The sequence below is a fragment of the Canis aureus genome, chromosome 3, assembly GCF_053574225.1.
Source record: "Canis aureus isolate CA01 chromosome 3, VMU_Caureus_v.1.0, whole genome shotgun sequence".
Lineage (NCBI taxonomy): Eukaryota > Metazoa > Chordata > Mammalia > Carnivora > Canidae > Canis > Canis aureus.
In genome coordinates this window covers 49352484-49370674 of record NC_135613.1, presented here as the reverse complement: position 1 = coordinate 49370674, position 18191 = coordinate 49352484, and the positions used below count along the sequence as shown (strand labels likewise).

At 38.3% G+C, this 18191-nt stretch overlaps 1 protein-coding gene, 1 long non-coding RNA gene and 1 other non-coding gene across 22 annotated transcripts in view; 2 read left to right on the top strand and 1 right to left on the bottom strand.

Moving 5' to 3' along the window:
• Positions 1–18191, top strand: part of NCOR1 (nuclear receptor corepressor 1) — a 149551-nt gene that overhangs the window by 68607 nt on the left and 62753 nt on the right. For 14 of the 20 annotated variants that reach the window (XM_077892503.1, XM_077892510.1, XM_077892497.1 and 11 more), the window contains 7 exons: positions 1654–1826; positions 2731–2821; positions 4882–5060; positions 5577–5631; positions 6332–6433; positions 15229–15356; positions 15861–16078. In XM_077892503.1, the coding sequence (XP_077748629.1) occupies positions 1654–1826; positions 2731–2821; positions 4882–5060; positions 5577–5631; positions 6332–6433; positions 15229–15356; positions 15861–16078 (946 nt within the window). The remainder of the gene's footprint in view (positions 1–1653; positions 1827–2730; positions 2822–4881; positions 5061–5576; positions 5632–6331; positions 6434–15228; positions 15357–15860; positions 16079–18191) is intronic. The other 6 variants (XM_077892500.1, XM_077892492.1, XM_077892509.1 and 3 more) reach the window with 1 other exon arrangement.
• Positions 2823–9126, bottom strand: LOC144310860 (uncharacterized). The gene is made up of 2 exons (XR_013376493.1): positions 8941–9126; positions 2823–3036 (listed from the first exon to the last, which is right to left on the bottom strand). It is a non-coding gene; the product is annotated as an uncharacterized LOC144310860 (long non-coding RNA).
• LOC144311643 (U4 spliceosomal RNA) lies at positions 7935–8080 on the top strand. The gene has a single exon (XR_013377236.1). It is a non-coding gene; the product is annotated as a U4 spliceosomal RNA (small nuclear RNA).

The following is an 18191-nucleotide window of genomic DNA, read 5'->3' as shown; positions in this document are numbered from 1 at the left end:
TTTGCCAAAAATATACAGGTATTAAATAAGAAATTACTAAAGCATTTTTTTTTCTATCCAGTTATTTTATTATAATTGTGGTAATTTAATGTCTGGTGATACAGACATAGAAGCATAGACTTTGTTTTCGTGCTTCATAGAGTATTTAGTTATAATGTTTACATGTTCACTGATTAATAAATCTTTATTGGCTGTTTACTCTGTCCCATGTATTGTTCTACAGAGGTGAGCAAGATAGCCATATGGTTTTAACCCTTAGGTAGCCTATAGTATAACTGGGGGTAGACGAGTCATCAGGCAGTTACAGTATCGCAGTCTCACTGTGGCAATGGACATTCAGATGACTGTGGGAGCATTCAGGAGTGATAGCTAATGCTCCATGTATGCGTCATACAGAGAAGTTTGCAGGAAAATGAGAAACTGGAAATTTGCACAGCCTCAGCGACTTAGGTGAAGGTCTGGGAGGTAGAGGGACTGTGGCAGGTTGCTGGGAGCATGGCAGGAATGAGGCTGCAGAGCGAAGAGGGCCAGATTGGACAGAGCCCTGGAGGTCCACCCCTGAGAATTTGGGTTAGATCCCGGGGGCATCTTTTAAGTGTTTGAAATGAGGGAGTAAAATATTCAGGTTTGTATTATAAGAATTTGCATCTGGCTCCACCATTAAGAAGGCGTGGGGAATAGTTAGGCTTTTACTTTGATGTAGGTGAGAGATGATGTTGGCCTGGACTGAGGAGCTAGCTAGAGATGGAGAAAGTGAAGGGTACAGAAGACACCTGGAAGTTGAAAAGAATGATTGGGAAGTGTGTGGGAGTGGCACAGAGTGTGGGGCTAGTAGTTTCCTTTCCAGCGCCACCTTCTTGAGGTGACCAGTGTTCAATGGTTTTTCGTGAGTTCCACTACACCTTTTCCTATCTGTGTGGGGTTGACATGTTCACAATTCTGTGCCTGTAATAGAGGCTTCTTGCCTCTCTGTTTAAAAAATGAGATCATACAGTACTCATTTCTCTCAAAGGATTAATTCTTGGTTTCATGTGGTTGGTTCACTGCATTTCCTTTTCTCATAAAGTACAACCAATTTCTACCTTTTCCAGACTGTCAAAAATGTGTATTTGGTAGCATTATTTCTAATAACAAAAACCTTCAAGTAATCAAAACCTCCAGCAGTAGTGGAATGGTTAAAGTGAGTGTTTTCTCTGACGGGTTGGAAGGAAAACACCAAAATGTTAATAACTATGATTGCAAAAAAAAAAAAAAAAAAAAAACTATGATTGCCATTGGGTGATTGGGATTATGGATTATTTACATGTTGCCACTATTTTCCATTTTTTTGGACAATGAAGATATATATTGTTATCAGGAAAACAAAAGTAGTCGGTCAGCTACTAATAGCTCATTAATTAATTATTTTATATTAGTCTTAATGTTAACTAAAAAAATCTAGCCAAAGAATGCTCCATATGCTGATCTTTGTGGGAAACAGAGCTCTTTCCTCTTTCCTCTTTCAGACCAAGGACAGCTTTTCATTCACAGTTGAGTCCTAGGCGAAATGTACTTCTGACTTAGCCTTATGAAGTAGCATTTACTTTAAAATATTAGGTTTGTCAGAATGACAGAGTTTAGTTTAATTATTAATTTGCTGCGGGTATTTAATAGGAACAAAAAATCTGCCAACGTTATGATCAGCTCATGGAGGCATGGGAGAAAAAAGTGGACAGAATAGAAAATAATCCCCGGAGGAAAGCTAAAGAAAGCAAAACAAGGGAGTACTATGAAAAGCAGTTTCCAGAAATTCGAAAACAAAGAGAACAACAAGAAAGATTTCAGCGGTAAGTAGTTTGATGTTTAATGGGTATGCTCTTTCCTCTCCTGCAGAGTCACACTTCTGCTCTTTCACAGTGTTGATGAATCACCTGAATGTGATCTTAAGATAAGTTCATAAAGAACTTTCATTTTGTATATAGAACTTCACTATCAGCTATCAAAGATTATGTCTTACTGAATTTGATACTGAGTTTTTATGCCTAATGATGCTATTCAATCTAAATTTAAATAAATATTTCAAAATTAATTCTTCTGTTCCTGAAAAATACCCATTCCTTTAGAAATGACAGTGAAAGAGAATAGACTTGACTATTTCTTAGTCCTTCGTTACCAACATGACCAAACAGTATTAAATAGATTGCTGATTAAGACATTCTTTGATATCAGTGGTTTCTGATTTGTATTTACTTTAGAGAATAAGTATTTTGCAAAAGAAAAAGTTTTAGATTTCTTCTCCATGATCTCTTGTAAGATTATATGTAAGCTTTAATTCTTTAATCACGATTACATTTTTATAAGGGATGAGAGTTGTTTTTTATACCCCTCTATAAAAAGTATTTAATGTATTTTTCTAAGTCTGCTGTCTTCTACCTTGGAAAGCAAAGACTGCTATTTGAAATGGAAATGTCACCAATACCTGTGGTTTTCCAGAAGTTTCCCATAAATTGTTCTACCATTTGAACCTGGACATGTAACCTTTAAATCTTATTCTCAACATTTTAATCATACTTCTATAGAATTCTAATATTCAGGCATATTACTTAAAAGTAGTGGCTCAGTGGCATCTCTTTTCTGACTTCTTTTTGGTTAAAAAAGTTCCATTCATCGGAGTAATGTATATAAAAGTAACTTGGTGTCTTCTTTATAAATGGCCTTTAAATATATTTATAATTTCTTTTTTATATTTAGAGTTGGGCAGAGGGGAGCTGGCCTTTCAGCCACCATTGCTAGGAGTGAGCATGAGATTTCTGAAATTATTGATGGGCTCTCCGAGCAGGAGGTAAGGAAATTAATTGAGTTAGTTTTTTAATTCATTGATTATTCAGTCATTTTAGCCTCATACCCCAGAAACTGAGGGCTTATTTGTACATAAATGAGGGAACATTTACAGAGTTTGGATTGTTCCAAAGGCTGGGCAACCATTTAAGGTTTTATACCAGGCAGTCCCATGATCAAATTGGCATCTTACACAGATGGCTTCGGCAGCAGGGAGGCCTGGAAGGAGAGGTAAAGAGGCTGTTAACATAATAATAAGACCCTGAATCTGGGCATTGGTGGCAGGGATGTGTAAGACCAGATTGACAAGGGATTCATCTGAGCTAGAATGGACAACTGAAGGCCTGAGGTGCTGGTGGGTTCTCCAAAGTGTATTCTCTAGCCAGGGGAACCTGGGAGAGATGATATGGCATCAATACATCTGTGCTGAATAAGAATAAATTTCAGGAGGCGCCTGCCTGGGTGGCTCCATCAGTTAAGCGTCTGCCTTTGCCTCAGGTCATGATCCCAGGACCCTGAGATTGAGCCCCACATCAGAGTCCCTGCTCAGAGGGGAGCCGCTTCTCCCTCTGCCTGGTGTTTCCCCGTTTCTGCGCGCGCTCTCTCTCTCTCTCAAGTAAATAAAATCTTACAAAAAAAGAAAACAAAGTTAATCCATAACATGAGTATTCCGAGCTGTGTTCAAACTGTCTCTAAAGCTTGGTCCAAAAGCCACCTCCTGTTTATTTAGTCGTTCTGATTTTGATTTTATATACCAGTTTTTTAAAAACTTCATCTCTGATGTCAACTATTTTTCAATTAAAACAAACAAACAAACAAACAAACAAAACAACACTAGAAAAGCTCATCACTGCATCCTGCAGGTCTTGCTTATTTGAATGTGGTGGTTTCCTTAAGTAATGCTCAAAGACACAATTATTAAATTGCTATATATTTTAAAACTTGTGCTCATAATCCTTGCAATGATGACTTAATCTGTTTTCAGTTTTTTTGCTTGCTTTTTTGACTGATTCCATCAGGGCACATCAGTAGGCATCCAAAACTATGACCAGTTGCAGTGACTTCAAGCTAATGTGTCTGCCCCATATCTGCTTTGGTGTTCAGACTGACTGAGCATACCCCCTAAAGTTAGACACTTTGTAAGAACTTGGCTGTAAGGTGGTATCCACTTCTGTGAGGAAGAGTTTTAGGAAAAACCTAGCTTTGTGTTGAGGTCAATACCTATAATTTTGGTGAAAAATGTTTTATATTAATTTGTGCTTATGAACTTCTAAATTAAACTTTGGGGAAAAACCGATTATACAGATGTAACAAAGTTTTAGTTGAAATTCTAAGGACAGTAGTCCAATTTTCAGTGAAAAAATTATGTAAGATGAGCAAGAAGTATTTAACATGAGAGTTTAGTTTATTTAAAATCAATGCCCCTTAAGATTTTGTTGCCTGTTTGCTTTTTTTCCTATTCACTGGTCTCCAAAATGACATTAAGATTTATTCTTGATTTTAAAAAAATGATATTAAGACTTTTAAAAATGAGACTATATTAATATAATTGTTTTATGAGATCATTACTTCATTGAACTTGGCATTTCTTTGTGTCCTCTAGGTCTTAATTTTACTCTCTGAAGTATCAACTTTTTTTTTTTTTTTTTCTTTTTAAAGATTTTATTTCTTCATGAGAGACACAGAGAGAGGCAGAGACATAGGCAGGGAGTGCGATGTGGGACTTGATCCTGGGACTCTAGGATCACGCCCTGAGCCAAAGGCAGACGCTTAACCACTGAGCCACCCAGGTGTCCCAGTATCTACTTGTTTTAAGTAAAGCACTCTTCTCAAAACGTAGTAGTAGGATATAAAAGCATAACATGTATACCTTCTGCCTCTGTAATTCATTTAATGAGTATTTATTAGATATACGAGTAATCACCACGTGTTAGATGTTATGGTACACTCTGCTCTTGACACATGAAACTACACATATGGTTTTTGTGGCAGATATTGAGGGAGCTGGTCTATAGCCCTTTTTAAATTTTATTCTGTGTAAATTATGTTTACTTTCTTTGGCAGAATAATGAGAAACAAATGAGGCAGCTATCTGTTATCCCACCTATGATGTTTGATGCAGAACAGAGACGGGTCAAGTTCATCAACATGAATGGGCTCATGGAGGACCCTATGAAGGTTTATAAAGATAGGCAGTTTATGAATGTTTGGACTGACCACGAGAAGGAGATCTTCAAGGACAAGTAATTTAAACTTTAAATTATTTTCTAATAGAAGCTTACATAAATTTGTGAAAAGTATTTCACTTGTAAATTGAATGATTTCCCCAAAAACTTGGCCCCCTTTTGGCATTTGAATGGATACTCTATTAAGTAGAGATTATAAATTTGCTATGATCTTCCCATAAGTTTATAGATGGGAGCACAGGTCACAGATGAGAACTGGGGTTATGAAGTCATGTTGAACGTGGCACCCAAATTTGGGTGGTGTCTGAGCTACCTGGGGGTGTGTTTTAAAAATACAGAGTTCTGTGCTCTACCATAGACCAATCCCATCAGTTTCTGGTGGATGGTGTCCAGGAACTTGTGCCCTTAACTCTAGCCATTTTGCAGTTGTCCCTCTTGTTGGCAGTTAGGGATCACTGAGAAGTAGTCTGTACTAATAGTTCTGTCCCCAAGAGGTCCCCTTGCTCCATTTTTTAAGTTGTTAAAATGTTTGTGTGTATGTGTTTGTTTTGTTTTTCTTCTTTTCTTACTCAGGTTTATCCAGCATCCCAAAAACTTTGGACTAATTGCATCCTACTTGGAAAGGAAGGTAAGACTTCCAAATGCAATGATTTGCATTGAGAATGTTTATAGCTTTGTGATGTTTGCTACTTTGAAGTTTTTGTGCTCTGATACACAGAAGTGCTTAAATAGAACTGATTTTTGTAGAGGGCTTAATACAGAAAAGACTTTCAGTTGACACTATAGTGATAATTATGTAATGGATAATAAACACAGAATATGGTCTAATTTTCATGGTTAACAAAAAAACACCTGATACCCTATTTCCCTAAAAAGTATACCTTTTTTTTTTTAAACCCTCACTTTGTTTTTTGAACCTTTCTAAACTTTTGGTTAAAATATCAGAGTCCTGATTTTCCCTGAGTTTTTTTCCACAATGGATTTGGATATAGTGTTTTTTGAGCAAAATATTTAAAGAGAGATGTTTTGAATATTTACATATATGTAACAAGAAAGAGAATTTAGTTATTGCTTAATAAGGAAGTGCTTGAATGTTTCTGATAGTTCCTGCTATCTTGTACATAATTTGAATTAAGACCACTGTAATTGTCCATTAAAATAGTAGGTATAATGTATATATTTTTAGAGCCTAGATATGTATTAAAATGCCAGTCCTGTGTTTCTCTTTAATTTATACCTTGAAAATACCAGATATTTGAAAGTGTTACTTGATTTTTAAAAAAGTGTTACTTCTTTGGCTCCTCAAAAATATTTTATTTCCCTTATAGAGTGTTCCTGATTGTGTTTTGTATTACTACTTAACCAAGAAAAATGAGAATTATAAAGCCCTAGTAAGAAGGAATTATGGAAAACGCAGAGGAAGAAACCAGGTGTGTTTCATTACTGTGTGGAAGATTTGTCAGGGTTGGAGATGGGAGGGAAAAAAATGGAATAACTGGGGCCTTGTACTTAATCATGTGTATTTTAGGGATTGACATTTCATTAAATAATGAGGATGTTATGAACATGTTATTATTTTGAAATTAATATATATTTGATGTGTGACATCTATTGTGAATAGATGTAAGTTTCTACTATGATAAAATCAATGAGAAACGTTTTACACTTCCATGTTATCTAAATTGTGCATGTCGGTGTTAACCGTGATTAATATAAAGGGTAGGACCCATGACACCTCATTCTACATGTTGTCTTTACCAGTCCTTTTGACTGAGGAGGGGGTGCAGGTAGAATACGGGAGAAATGCAGAGAAATGTAGCATAGTAAGAGCGTAAAGGCTAGTTTGCCAAAAGACTCGGGGGCCCGATTTTATTTCAGATTAACTTTATTTCTTGAATTTAGATGGTTTATTCTGAAAAAGCACCTGATCTTGAAAGACAGTTTCTAGTACAATGCAGCGTACGTTTTCACAGTTGTTTTCCCCCAAATAACTGATCAGCAGCTGTCACAGCCCACGTGTGCTTCACCAGTATGGCTTTTGGGACAGTGTGATTGCTGCTGCTCTCTGCGCCCAGATCCATTTTGGGATCTGGGATCGCATGCGTGAACTTGCACAGCCGCTGACTGCTGATCAGCCTTCCTAAATCTCTCTTGGTTTCCCCCCACAGCCGCCCTTTCTTTCCTTAGCCACCCTGCTCACCAGATACAGGGTGACACAGACTCTCATTATTGGTAGCCATAACCTGTTTGTGTTTTCTGGGTCATTGTTTCCTACAGAATACTACTACCTCGATTATGTATTCTGTGGAAACAGAATTTCTTGGTCAGAAAAAGTACAGGGAGTGTTTCATGAGCCAACTGCATGAAATGCTGCTAGAGGTTGAGTGTGCTGAGGTGCCCTTGGCATGTATTTTCAGTGGATTGGTTAGTGGGCCAGAAATAAGATTGTAGTGACCTAAAGGGGATGTGGGAGGTGAGGGAGTGGCAGTGGTACAGGTGTGCCCCCTCTGTTGTAAGTTTTGCTTATGAAGGGGAACAGAGAAATGGGGAGAGGGCTGATGAAGATCAAGAGGGAGGAAAAGAGCAAGCTTGTACCCTCACTGATGGGACTGATACTGTAGACATAGAGAGAGGGATGCTTGTAGAGCTCCACGAATAGTTCCTACCTGACGGGGAGCAAATCAGAGTTCATCAATGAGGTGGGAAACACTGTTTCACTAAAGGTGCTAGGGCTTCCCATGGAGAAAGTGGAATTGAACTCTTTTATCTAGTGATGTTAGAGCCCATCTTGTGTTTTAAACAAATTTCAGCTACAAATTTTTAACAATAGCTTTGTTCTGTTACTACCAACTAGTATTTATAACTTTAATTGAACTTAATTTTTAGAAATTACATATTTTATATTTAAATTATTTAAAAATTTTCAATCCCAGCTTTGTGCAGTGGCAGTATCGTAGCCAGTGAGGTTTATTTGAGGCGCAATTATTGCTAATTGAAAACTTAAAATTTTTCAATCCCAGATAATGTAAGGGAATAATTTGATATGTATTATATCTTATATTTGCAGGATTAGCAGTCTGTTGGCTTATGATAACATAGGAGAAAGCTCTAGCAGGAAATTCAGTGCGACAGGGAATGTCTCTGTTACTCTGAAACATTTGTTTTCTATCCTAAAGTTGTCTGGGATGCCGTCCACTGCTCTCTGTGGCATGCTTGTTAAGTTCCAGCCACATTAGAGCCACATTAGAGTTTTCTTCTGTACGTTCTTTTTTTTTTTTTTTTAAGATTTTATTTATTTATTCATGAGGGACCCACAGAGAGAGGCGGAGAGAGAAGCAGGCTCCTGCAGGGAGCCCGATGTAGGACTCGATCCCGGGACTCTGGGATCATGCCCTGAGCCGAAGGCAAACTGCTGAGCTACCCAGGTTTCCCTCTTCTGTACTTTTCTTATTCAGTGCTTTTACACTACTCTAGCACGACCCAGAATGCATTTACAGAACTGAAATTCTCCATGTGTGCCTTCACCTTGACCTGAACCATAGTTTAGTATATTTGCCCTCAGGTTGGCTCAGTTTTGGGTTGGTCAGCCTTGCCATCAGTCTTGTCCTGCCCTAATTAGCTTTTAAGTTTTTACCTTGATGATTTTTCCTCAAAAATCAGAGTTTTATATTTCTCTGGTTGTTTCACTGGGAGTTTAAGAGAGGATGGGGTCAGGACGCCTGGGTCAGTTGAGCGTCGGCCTTTGGCCTAGAGCGTAATCCCGGGGTCCTGGGATTGAGTCCCACAGCGGGCTCCCCGCAGGGAGCCTGCTTCTCCCTCTGCCTGTGTCTCTGCTGCTCTGTGTCTCTCATGAAAATAAATAAATAAAACCTTAAAAAAAAAAAGGAGGGGTTGAATGATGGAAATATAGCACCATCCTTGACCAGAAGAATCTTACCTCTGTTTCTTAATTGCTTGTGTACTTCATTCTGTTTGTGTCAAAATAGGTGGACAGGTTTTCTGAAATTGGGTGGTGTTAGTTTAAGGTCTGGCTTTTATAGAACTGAATAACATTGAATCTGATACCAAATGAGAGGAGAAGCCATTAGACTCTGAGCAGAAGAGTAGTGTCAGATTTTGTTTGTGACAGAATCGTTCAGGCTGCCTGCTTGGTTGAGGCTAGGTTGTAAGGGAGGCCAGTTAGCATGTTAGGTTGATCCTCCCAGTAGCTTGGACTAGACTCTACTAGGGAACATGGGGAGAACTTGTCCGTTTCTGGGTGTATTTTTGAAGGTAAGGTAAACAGGTTATGCTGATGGATTGATTGTGGGGACTCAATGCCAGTTACCAAAGATAACCCAAGTTTTAGCTAGTGGGGTTGCCATTTACTGTGTAGGCATGACTGAAGGAGTGAAAGGTTGGGTGAACAAATTGGGACATGCTGAGTTTCAGATACATTTTAGATGTCCAAGTGGAGTTGTAAAGGGGACAGTTAGATGTAGAAATCTGGAGTTGAGGAAACCGATCTGGGTTGGGAATGTAGAATTTGCTGTAGAGAAAAAAGTTTAGAAAGAGATTTTTTTTTTAAAAGGATTTTATTTATTTATTTATTCATGAGAGATACACAGAAAGAAGCAGAGACACAGGCAGAGGGAGAAGCAGGCTCCATGCAGGGAGCCCAGTGTGGAAATTTCTCAGTCCCGGGACTCCAGTATCACGCCCTGGGCTGAAGGCAGGCTCTAAACCGCTGAGCCACCCAGGGATCCTCGAGATCTTGTGTGTTTTTTTTTTTTTTTTTTTTTTAAGAATCTCATTACAAGTGAAGAATTTTTAAATTGGTGTGACTTGATTTTTGCCCTGGTAGATAATAGAGCTCCAACTAATTTGAAAATCACTTTACTGCTCTATTATCCAATCAAGTTTGAATCAGTAGGAATTACTTGAGATAATCCCAGAGCGATTAGGGCAAATTTATTTCAAGACTCTGTATGGTTCTGCTTAAGTTAATGCCTGATCCTTTCTTGCCTTACCCATCCTCCCCTCTCAACCTCTTAACCAAAGGAGGTCATCATGATTCAGTATGTGAATGTATAGTGTGCTATTTGCTGAGAGAGATTCCAAGCTTGCGAGGTTTGATTATTATTTTTTTTTAATATTTTATTTATTCCTTGGAGAGAGATAGAGATAGAGAGAACACAAGCAGGGAGGAGTGGCAGGGGGAAAGAGAGAAGCAAACTCTGCTGAGCACGAGCCCAATATGGGGCTGGATCCCAGGACCCTGAGATCATGACCTGAGTCGAAGGCAGCCACCCAACCAACTAAACCAGCCAGGCTCCTCTGTGAGATTTGATTTTTGACCTGCTATTGCTTCAGGGAACCTTGCATATTATTTCCTCTGAAAAGGAGTTTAATCTTTGAATCATAGGGAAATGAGACAGATAATCATATTTTTGTTAGACTTGTGTTCAGAGATTATTGTTGGCAAAAGTTTTAATTCACAATTCTGTTAGATACTGCTGAAACCATTTCACAGTTCAACTTACTAGCATCCTGTGATGAGAGTGAGTGTGGTTCTTTATAAGTCTTAATTGAAGCAATGAATACATAGCAGAGATCAGAGATTAGAAGCCAAAAGCCAGTCCTTGTGTTACTATTTGGGATCTAGAATTATAAATAACATGCCAAGTAGTAATTTGATTCTTTGTGTAACATTTTGTTAGAGGTAAGAATTTCTTTTTTACCTTTCAGCATAAATTCCCATCTAATAAAATCTGCCACTATGTACCTAGAATTACTGTGGTACCTGCTAGTGACCTACAATAAAGCAAGTCATGGTTTAGAAGCCACATGCTTCGTTTCCAAATACTTGATTACCTTTCACAAGAATTTGTATTCTTCCTTCATTCTGACAACATCTTCCTCTTTAAATATGTCAGTGCTAGGACACCTGGGTTGTTCAACAGTTGAGTGTCTGCCTTTGGCTCAGGGCATGATCCTCCCGAAGTTCCGGGACTGAGTCCCATATTGGGCTCCCAGCATGGAGCCTGCTTCTCCCTCTGCCTACGTCTCTGCCTTTTGTGTGTCTCCCATGAATGAATAAATTAAATCTTTTTAAAAATAATAAATAAGTAAAAAATATGTCAACGTGTTCTTATTCCCCAAAGGTATTGAGAAAGCATGTATTTATGTAAATGTAGTAGTTTGAAGATGGGAGAGTTTCTGACTGAACTGTCAGACAATAGACTATTTTAGACAGACTTAAAAGGTTGAATAGAATGGAAAGAGCTTTAGACCCAAAAACGCTCCGCCCCTTTGTATCCTTGTTACCCTAGATGTGTCTTTTCACTTGCGGAGCCTTGGTTTCTATATCTGTGAGCATGGAAGCAGTAATACTTTCCTTGCAGGGTTAACTTGACAACTTGTTCTGTATGTGAAGTCCCTAGAGTGTCGCATCAAGGATAGAGGGAGTGCCCAATAAACGGTAGCAACTCTTGCCTTTGCCGCCTTCCTCACAGTGTGCTATGGGGATTTGACAGCTTTTACTCTTCAGGAAAGTAGTCTCAAATTCAGTTGGTGTAAAGGCATTAGTTTTTAAGTATATTTTGGTAAGATATTTTCTGTTTACTGCCTGAGATACTTAACTCAGTGGCTAAAGTAGGACTTCATTCATTTTGTCTCTTGTATGTTTTTAGTTCACTAGACGCTTGTTCTAAATGTAGTCATTTCATTTCTTGGCAACTTCATCGTCTACTGAGTAGGAATTCGTTTATCTGTTTTCTGAAGACTCAAGCGTGTTAACAAATACACATAGAGTGCATATAAGTGTTAGATACTCAGTCAGACATAGAAATAGATCTCAGCATAAATTGTCTTTTGATCTTGCTATAGAGGACTCTGTTGAAATTTCCCTGTTCTTCATTTATCATTATGAGTACATAAAGCGTTTCAGTTTTTTCATTTGGATTTTTATTTTGCTTTATAATGTACTCACATTTATAGTGCATAGTTTGTTGTGTGACAGACATGTTTCATGCTATGAGATCCTCCCTAACTGAAACTTTTTTTAATTGACTATGAACTGTTAGGCTTAAGGAGGGAAAAACTTGGACAGGAAGCTGCTGGGATGTCTCTGTCTATTAGGGGACCTTTGGATGAATTTCCTTTTGAAACTGTGGACTTTTGAAACTGTGAACTTTCCAGCCAACCTGCTGAAGGGTTTGAGGGATGTAACTTGTTGACTATGGGGATCAGCACACCTCATTACAGATTTGCCTGAAACAAAAGCAGTTGCGATCACTTCTTGTCAAAATCCAGTTATTCCTTACACTCTAATGTCAGTAGCAGTCATTACAGTGGGTCTCAATGCATGTCACCCAAAGGTGAATGCTGGTTGCACACTCTGCCCTGCCTGGCTCTCCCTCTATACCCACTACTGTGAGCTAATGTGGATACTGCTTCGACAGAGGTTCTGCTCCATAGGTGTCACACTCTTCTAGTGTGACATTTAGCAACTACATCAGTTTCTCTGGATCATGTCCACACCCTCTGCAGAATTGGCGATTATGCATCAAGAGTGATCCTGCCCTCATCTTGCCATTGCCTGGTTGAAGCAGGTGCTACCTTGCTTCCCAGTCCCGAGCGCTATGAAAGGGAGAGCAGAGTCAACTGTTGACTGGATTTCAGACAGCAGAGAATGTGTGGGATTGCTTCACTTTTTCAGAGTACTGGTTGGCATTAGAAATAGAAATGTATTAGGGAAATGAGTTATACGTGTCATCCAAGTCTAAGAGAACAGTGAACCTCTTTTATTTTTTCTTCTGCTGAGTTGATACCTCCCTGTCATTTCTTAGGGCTCTAAACCATTTTCTGGGCTACAAAGCCTACTTGCTTTGCCTACTTTGCTAGGCAAAGGGCAGAGTTTATCATTAGTATGCCATCTTGTTTGTTCAGAATGACTAATGGATGCTACATTTGTGGCAAGTGGGTGGTTTGAGGTTATTAGCATTTGAGACTAGCCTTGTGACCCCTATGCTATTGGTGTCAGTCAAAGGTGAATAAGACATTCCCAGTTGTAAAGCGAACTTAGTCATGGTTGGAAAATATACATTTGAAAATCTTCCTGACTTCTTAGTTTTGTCTAGTAATAATAAACACTCAGAAGGAAAGGACACTGGCAATTACCAGGGTGAGAAATTGGGAAAGTAGGATATGTGAGGGAACCATGGTACTGAAATGATTTGGTGAGGGGTAGTGGAATAGTAGATACAGCTCTTCCTGATGAACTGTAAAATTCCATAGAATAAAGGAATCAAAGGTCATGATGGGGACAAATAGAATCAAAAACATTGAAAATATGGGATAGGTGGGGCGTCAGTGATTGTTGTAGAGGAGGTTTTCTGATTTCAGGATTTTGAAGGTAAAACAGTGCCCACCAGTGATGGCAATTGTGACTTCACCTTTGCGGAGTTTAATGAGCATGACCTCAAAAGTATTTCAGTTGTAGGATATTCCGTTGATAGAAAAGGCACTGATACATGTTTCAGAGTTGGAAGAATAATGGCAAGGAATAAAGAACCATGTGATAGAATCATTTATGTGTTCTTAGGAGTATCTGAAAAGTCAATCCATAATACCAGAAGAGAAAAAAGGCATCATAGGTAGATTTTGTAAAATTTGAAAAAGGAAGTATTTTTTAAAATACCACAGTTCAGCAATATTCTGGAAGTGGCATTTGGGAGCAGGAAGGATACAGAGTCTTTTTTATTTCCTTGTGGATTTGAAGAAGGCATAATATGGGGACCTCTTTTGGAGAGGCCAGTAAGGTGTTTGTTATCCTATGAAAAAAGCCAGATTTGGTGAGTAGCTAAAGGAATTTGAGTTGGTATTAAGAATTAAGGGAAATCTTACCTTACATTAATGGTATTTCATTTTGTCTGGTGATGGGAACAGGTAAGAGGACAGGCAGTTACTATAAGGCAAGATTGATATCGGCCTGGATCAGAATGAGAGATTGAGGTGGGAAGGCAAAACTTTTCAAATATGCAGAGTAAAGGAACTTGGTGTTTGCTGTATCCAGCGCATATTGATGCTTCTGTGGTCCAGATGTCTCCTAGGAACTTGGGATACTCAGATGATTAAGATTGAGTGCTTGTCCTTCAGGAGATTGTAACGCAATGAGCCAGACAGACCCTGATAACCAGGTACATGCCACCCTGCAGTAAGTGCTGCAAGTGGAATGGTAGAGAGACAGGGCCTGAAGCTTTTCTGTGGAAATCAAGAAGTGCCTCACAGGAGATGTAGCCTTTTGAACTAAATTTCAGAGGATCTATGGGAATTTACTAGGCAAGGAGGGGTAGAAAGGGTGTTCCAGGCAAAGACATGAAATGCTGGGTGTGTTCAGGTGAGTCCAGAGCAGCAACCAGTATAGGAAATGTAGGGGGATTGGAAGAGGTACACACGAGACAGTGGGCTGTGTGCTATAATGCCAATTGGCAGTTCAATCCTACTTAGGTTAGACAGTCTAGATTTCTGCATTAAATAAAAATAATACTAACAGCTGAAATTACTAATTTCACTTTTTTCTCTTAGAGTCACAATTTTAGCAAAGATAAAAGGATCCATAATCTCTTCTTGTCTTTGTTCACATTTTTAATTATAGAGTGTAATTATAGCTTAGGAATATTGGAGTGTTTTACTTCTTTTCACTTTATTATATCCTTACTACTTTTCCAAATTAGTTTTGATTACGACCACCATATTCATTAAGTGAATGTTCCCGTAGAAGAGTAAATGCATAAGATGCTTCTTGTAGTATCATCCATAGTGATGAAAATGAAAAAGTTGGAAGCATATTAGGCATCTAATATTAGGGGAATGGTTTGGTAGATTATAGGTTATCAAATTTTAAGGTGGAATTGAATTTGCTTGAGTGACAGATTAAGATGTGGGAATTACAGAAAGAGAGAACCAACCTGAGATTTCAGGTTTCTAAGTGGAATTTTAACACTTTTGCCTCTTTGATGGATTTGGATGCTAGGAGCGTACATGCACTTGCTTTTAACCAATACATATGTAATATATTAAAGAGTATTAGACTAATTTTTAATACATTACCCCTAATTACATTGTAAGTGATCAGTAAGTTGTTCATTACTTTTTTTGCAAAGATATTTACTGTAGTTGGTCATCACAATTTGAGGAGCTGTTTCTTTTAATGTTAAATTTGACAAATTATGGTTCATTCCAGCAGCAAATTGCCCGACCCTCACAAGAAGAAAAAGTAGAAGAAAAAGAAGAAGATAAAGCAGAAAAAACAGAAAAAAAAGAAGAAGAAAAGAAAGATGAAGAAGAAAAAGATGAAAAGGAGGACTCTAAGTGAGTTAAATGATTAGATATTAGTCTTATTTTTAAATCATGAGCCTACTGACTCTCAGAGGTATAAAATTTTAGATAAAAGAATGAATGGGGTGTTTTTTTAGTTGTTAAGCCATCAGTTGTTCAAGTGAGACATTTAAACTCCCATCTGGTCAGTGGTTCTGCTCATATGGAACTGTCCTATCTTGATTTGTACTTTTTTCCTAAAATTTCTATTAATCATTCATTTTTAGTGATGTATGGAGGATGCAAAAGTACATAAGATATGTACTGTTCCGGGCATCCCATCCCTGGATGGCTCAGCGGTTTAGTGCCTGCCTTTGGCCCAGGGTGCAATCCTAGAGTCCTGGGATCGAGTCCCACGTGGGGCTCCCGGCATGGAGCCTGCTTCTCTCTCCTCCTGTGTCTCTGCCTCTCTCTCTTATTTAGTATCATGTCCATAATCTTCTTAGAGGCATGTATAGTTCTAAATTGCACAAGATTTTTGTCTGCTCTTGTTTCCAGAGAGAACACCAAGGAAAAGGACAAGACGGAAGGTACAGCAGAAGAAACGGAAGAGAGAGAACAGGCCACGCCCCGGGGACGAAAGACCGCCAACAGTCAGGGCCGCAGAAAGGGCCGGATCACCAGGTCCATGACCAACGAAGCTGCGGCGGCCAGTGCTGCAGCCGCTGCAGCTACCGAGGAGCCCCCGCCGCCTCTGCCACCACCACCAGAGCCCAGTGAGTAGGCAGGATGGGAGTGGACAGGCCAGAATTTTGTGCGGGATTCTGTTGTGGTACCAGGGTAGAGTAGGAGGGTCCTTGGATGTTGACAACCTAGACATAATCTGAAAGTGTGGCCTTCACACCTTTTTTTTAAGACTTTATTTATTTATTTATTTATTTATTTATTTATTTATTTATTTATCTATCTATCATTTATTTATTTATTTATTTATTTATTTATTTATTTATTTATGAGAGAGAGAGAGAGAGACAGACAGACAGACATAGGCAGAGGGAGAAGCAGGCTCCATGCAGGAAGCCCGATGTGGGACTTGATCCTTGAGATTCTGGGGGTATCACGCTCTGAGCCAAAGGCAGACACTCAACTGCTGAGCCACCTAGGCGTCCCTACACTTACTTACTTACTTACTTACGTTTTTTTTTTTTTTTTTAAGTTTTCTTTTAATCACCTGGTGCTCATCATGACAAGTATACTCCTTAATCCCCATCACTTGTTTCAGTCCCCCAACCCAGCTCCCCTCTGGTGACCACCAGTTTGTTCTCTAGAGTTAGAAGTCCGTTTGTTTCTCTTTTTTTCCCTTTGCTTGTTTGCTTTGTTTGTTAAATTCCACATATGAGTGAAATCATATGGTATTTGTCTTTCTCTGACTGACTTCACTTAGTATTATACTCTAGCTTTTGTTGTTTCCTTCATTATGCAGAACCTTTTTATTTTATTTATTTTTAAAATTTAACTTAAATTTTTTTAGCATGAGAGGCAGAGAGAGAGAGAGAGAGAAAATCCCAAGCAGCTCCATACCCAGTGCAGAGCCTGACATGGGGCTTGATCTCACAACCCTGAGATCATGACCTGAGCCAAAACCAAGAGCCAGACACTTAACTGAGCCACCCAAGTGCCCCAGAAGCTTTCTATTTTGATGTTGTAGTCCCAGTAGTTTATTTTTCCTTTTTCCCTTGCCTCAAGGGACCTATCTAGAAAAACATTACTACAGCCAATGTCAAGAGAAATTACTGCCTGTGCTTTTTTCTAGGATTTTTTTTGGTTTCATGTCTCATATTTAGGCCTTTAATCCATTTTTAATTTATTTTTGTGTTTGATGTAAGAAACTGGTCCATTCTTTTGTATGTTGCTGTCTAGTTTTCCCAACAGCATTTGTTGAAGAGACTGTCTTCGTCCTATTGAGTATTCTTTACTGCTTTGTCGAAGATTAGTTGATCATGTAATTGTGTGTTTATTTCTGGATATTCTCTTCTGTTCCATTGATCTGTGTGTCTATTTTTGTGTCAGTACCATATTGTTTTAATGATTACAGCTTTGTAGTATAACTTGAAGTCAGGAATTGTGATGCCTCCAATTTTGTTTTCCTTTTTCAAGATTGCTTTGACTGTTCAAGGTCTTTTTTAGGTCCATACAAATTTTAGGATTGTTTGCTCTAGTTCTATGAAAATTGCTGTTGGTATTTTGATAGGGATTGCATTGAATGGGTAGATTGCTTTGGGCAGTATAGGCATTTTAACAATATTCTTCCAATCAGTGAGCATGGAGTGTTTCTCCATTTCTTTGTGTTGTCTTGAATTTCATCAGTGTTTTATAGTTTTCAGAGTACAGATCTTTTACCCTTTGATTAGGTTTATTCCTAGGTATCTTTATTTTTGGTGCAGTTGTAAATGGGATTGTTTTCTTATTTTCTCTTTCTGCTGTTTCATTATTGGTGTATAGAAATGCAACAGATTTCTGTATGTTGATTTTTGTATGCTGCAACTTGGCTAAATTTGTTTATCAGTTCAAGCAGTCTTTTGAGTTTTCTGTATATAGTATCATGTCATTTGCAGATAGTGAAACTTTTACGTATTCATGGCCTTTAAAGTTTTTAAACTTTAATATCAATGTCTTTTGAAAAAGATCTGCCCGAATCTTGCTATCTATACACCCGTTTTTCTTTTTACTTAGTTGTAATCTTAGTGTACATGCCACTTTGTCTGATGTTTTAACTTGACATATATTATATAAATATATTCTAGTTTCTAAGTGATCTTCATTTTTATTTTTTGTTGGCTGTGAAATGTTGGCCTCATGTTCCCTGAGGCACAATTTTTTTTTAAAAGA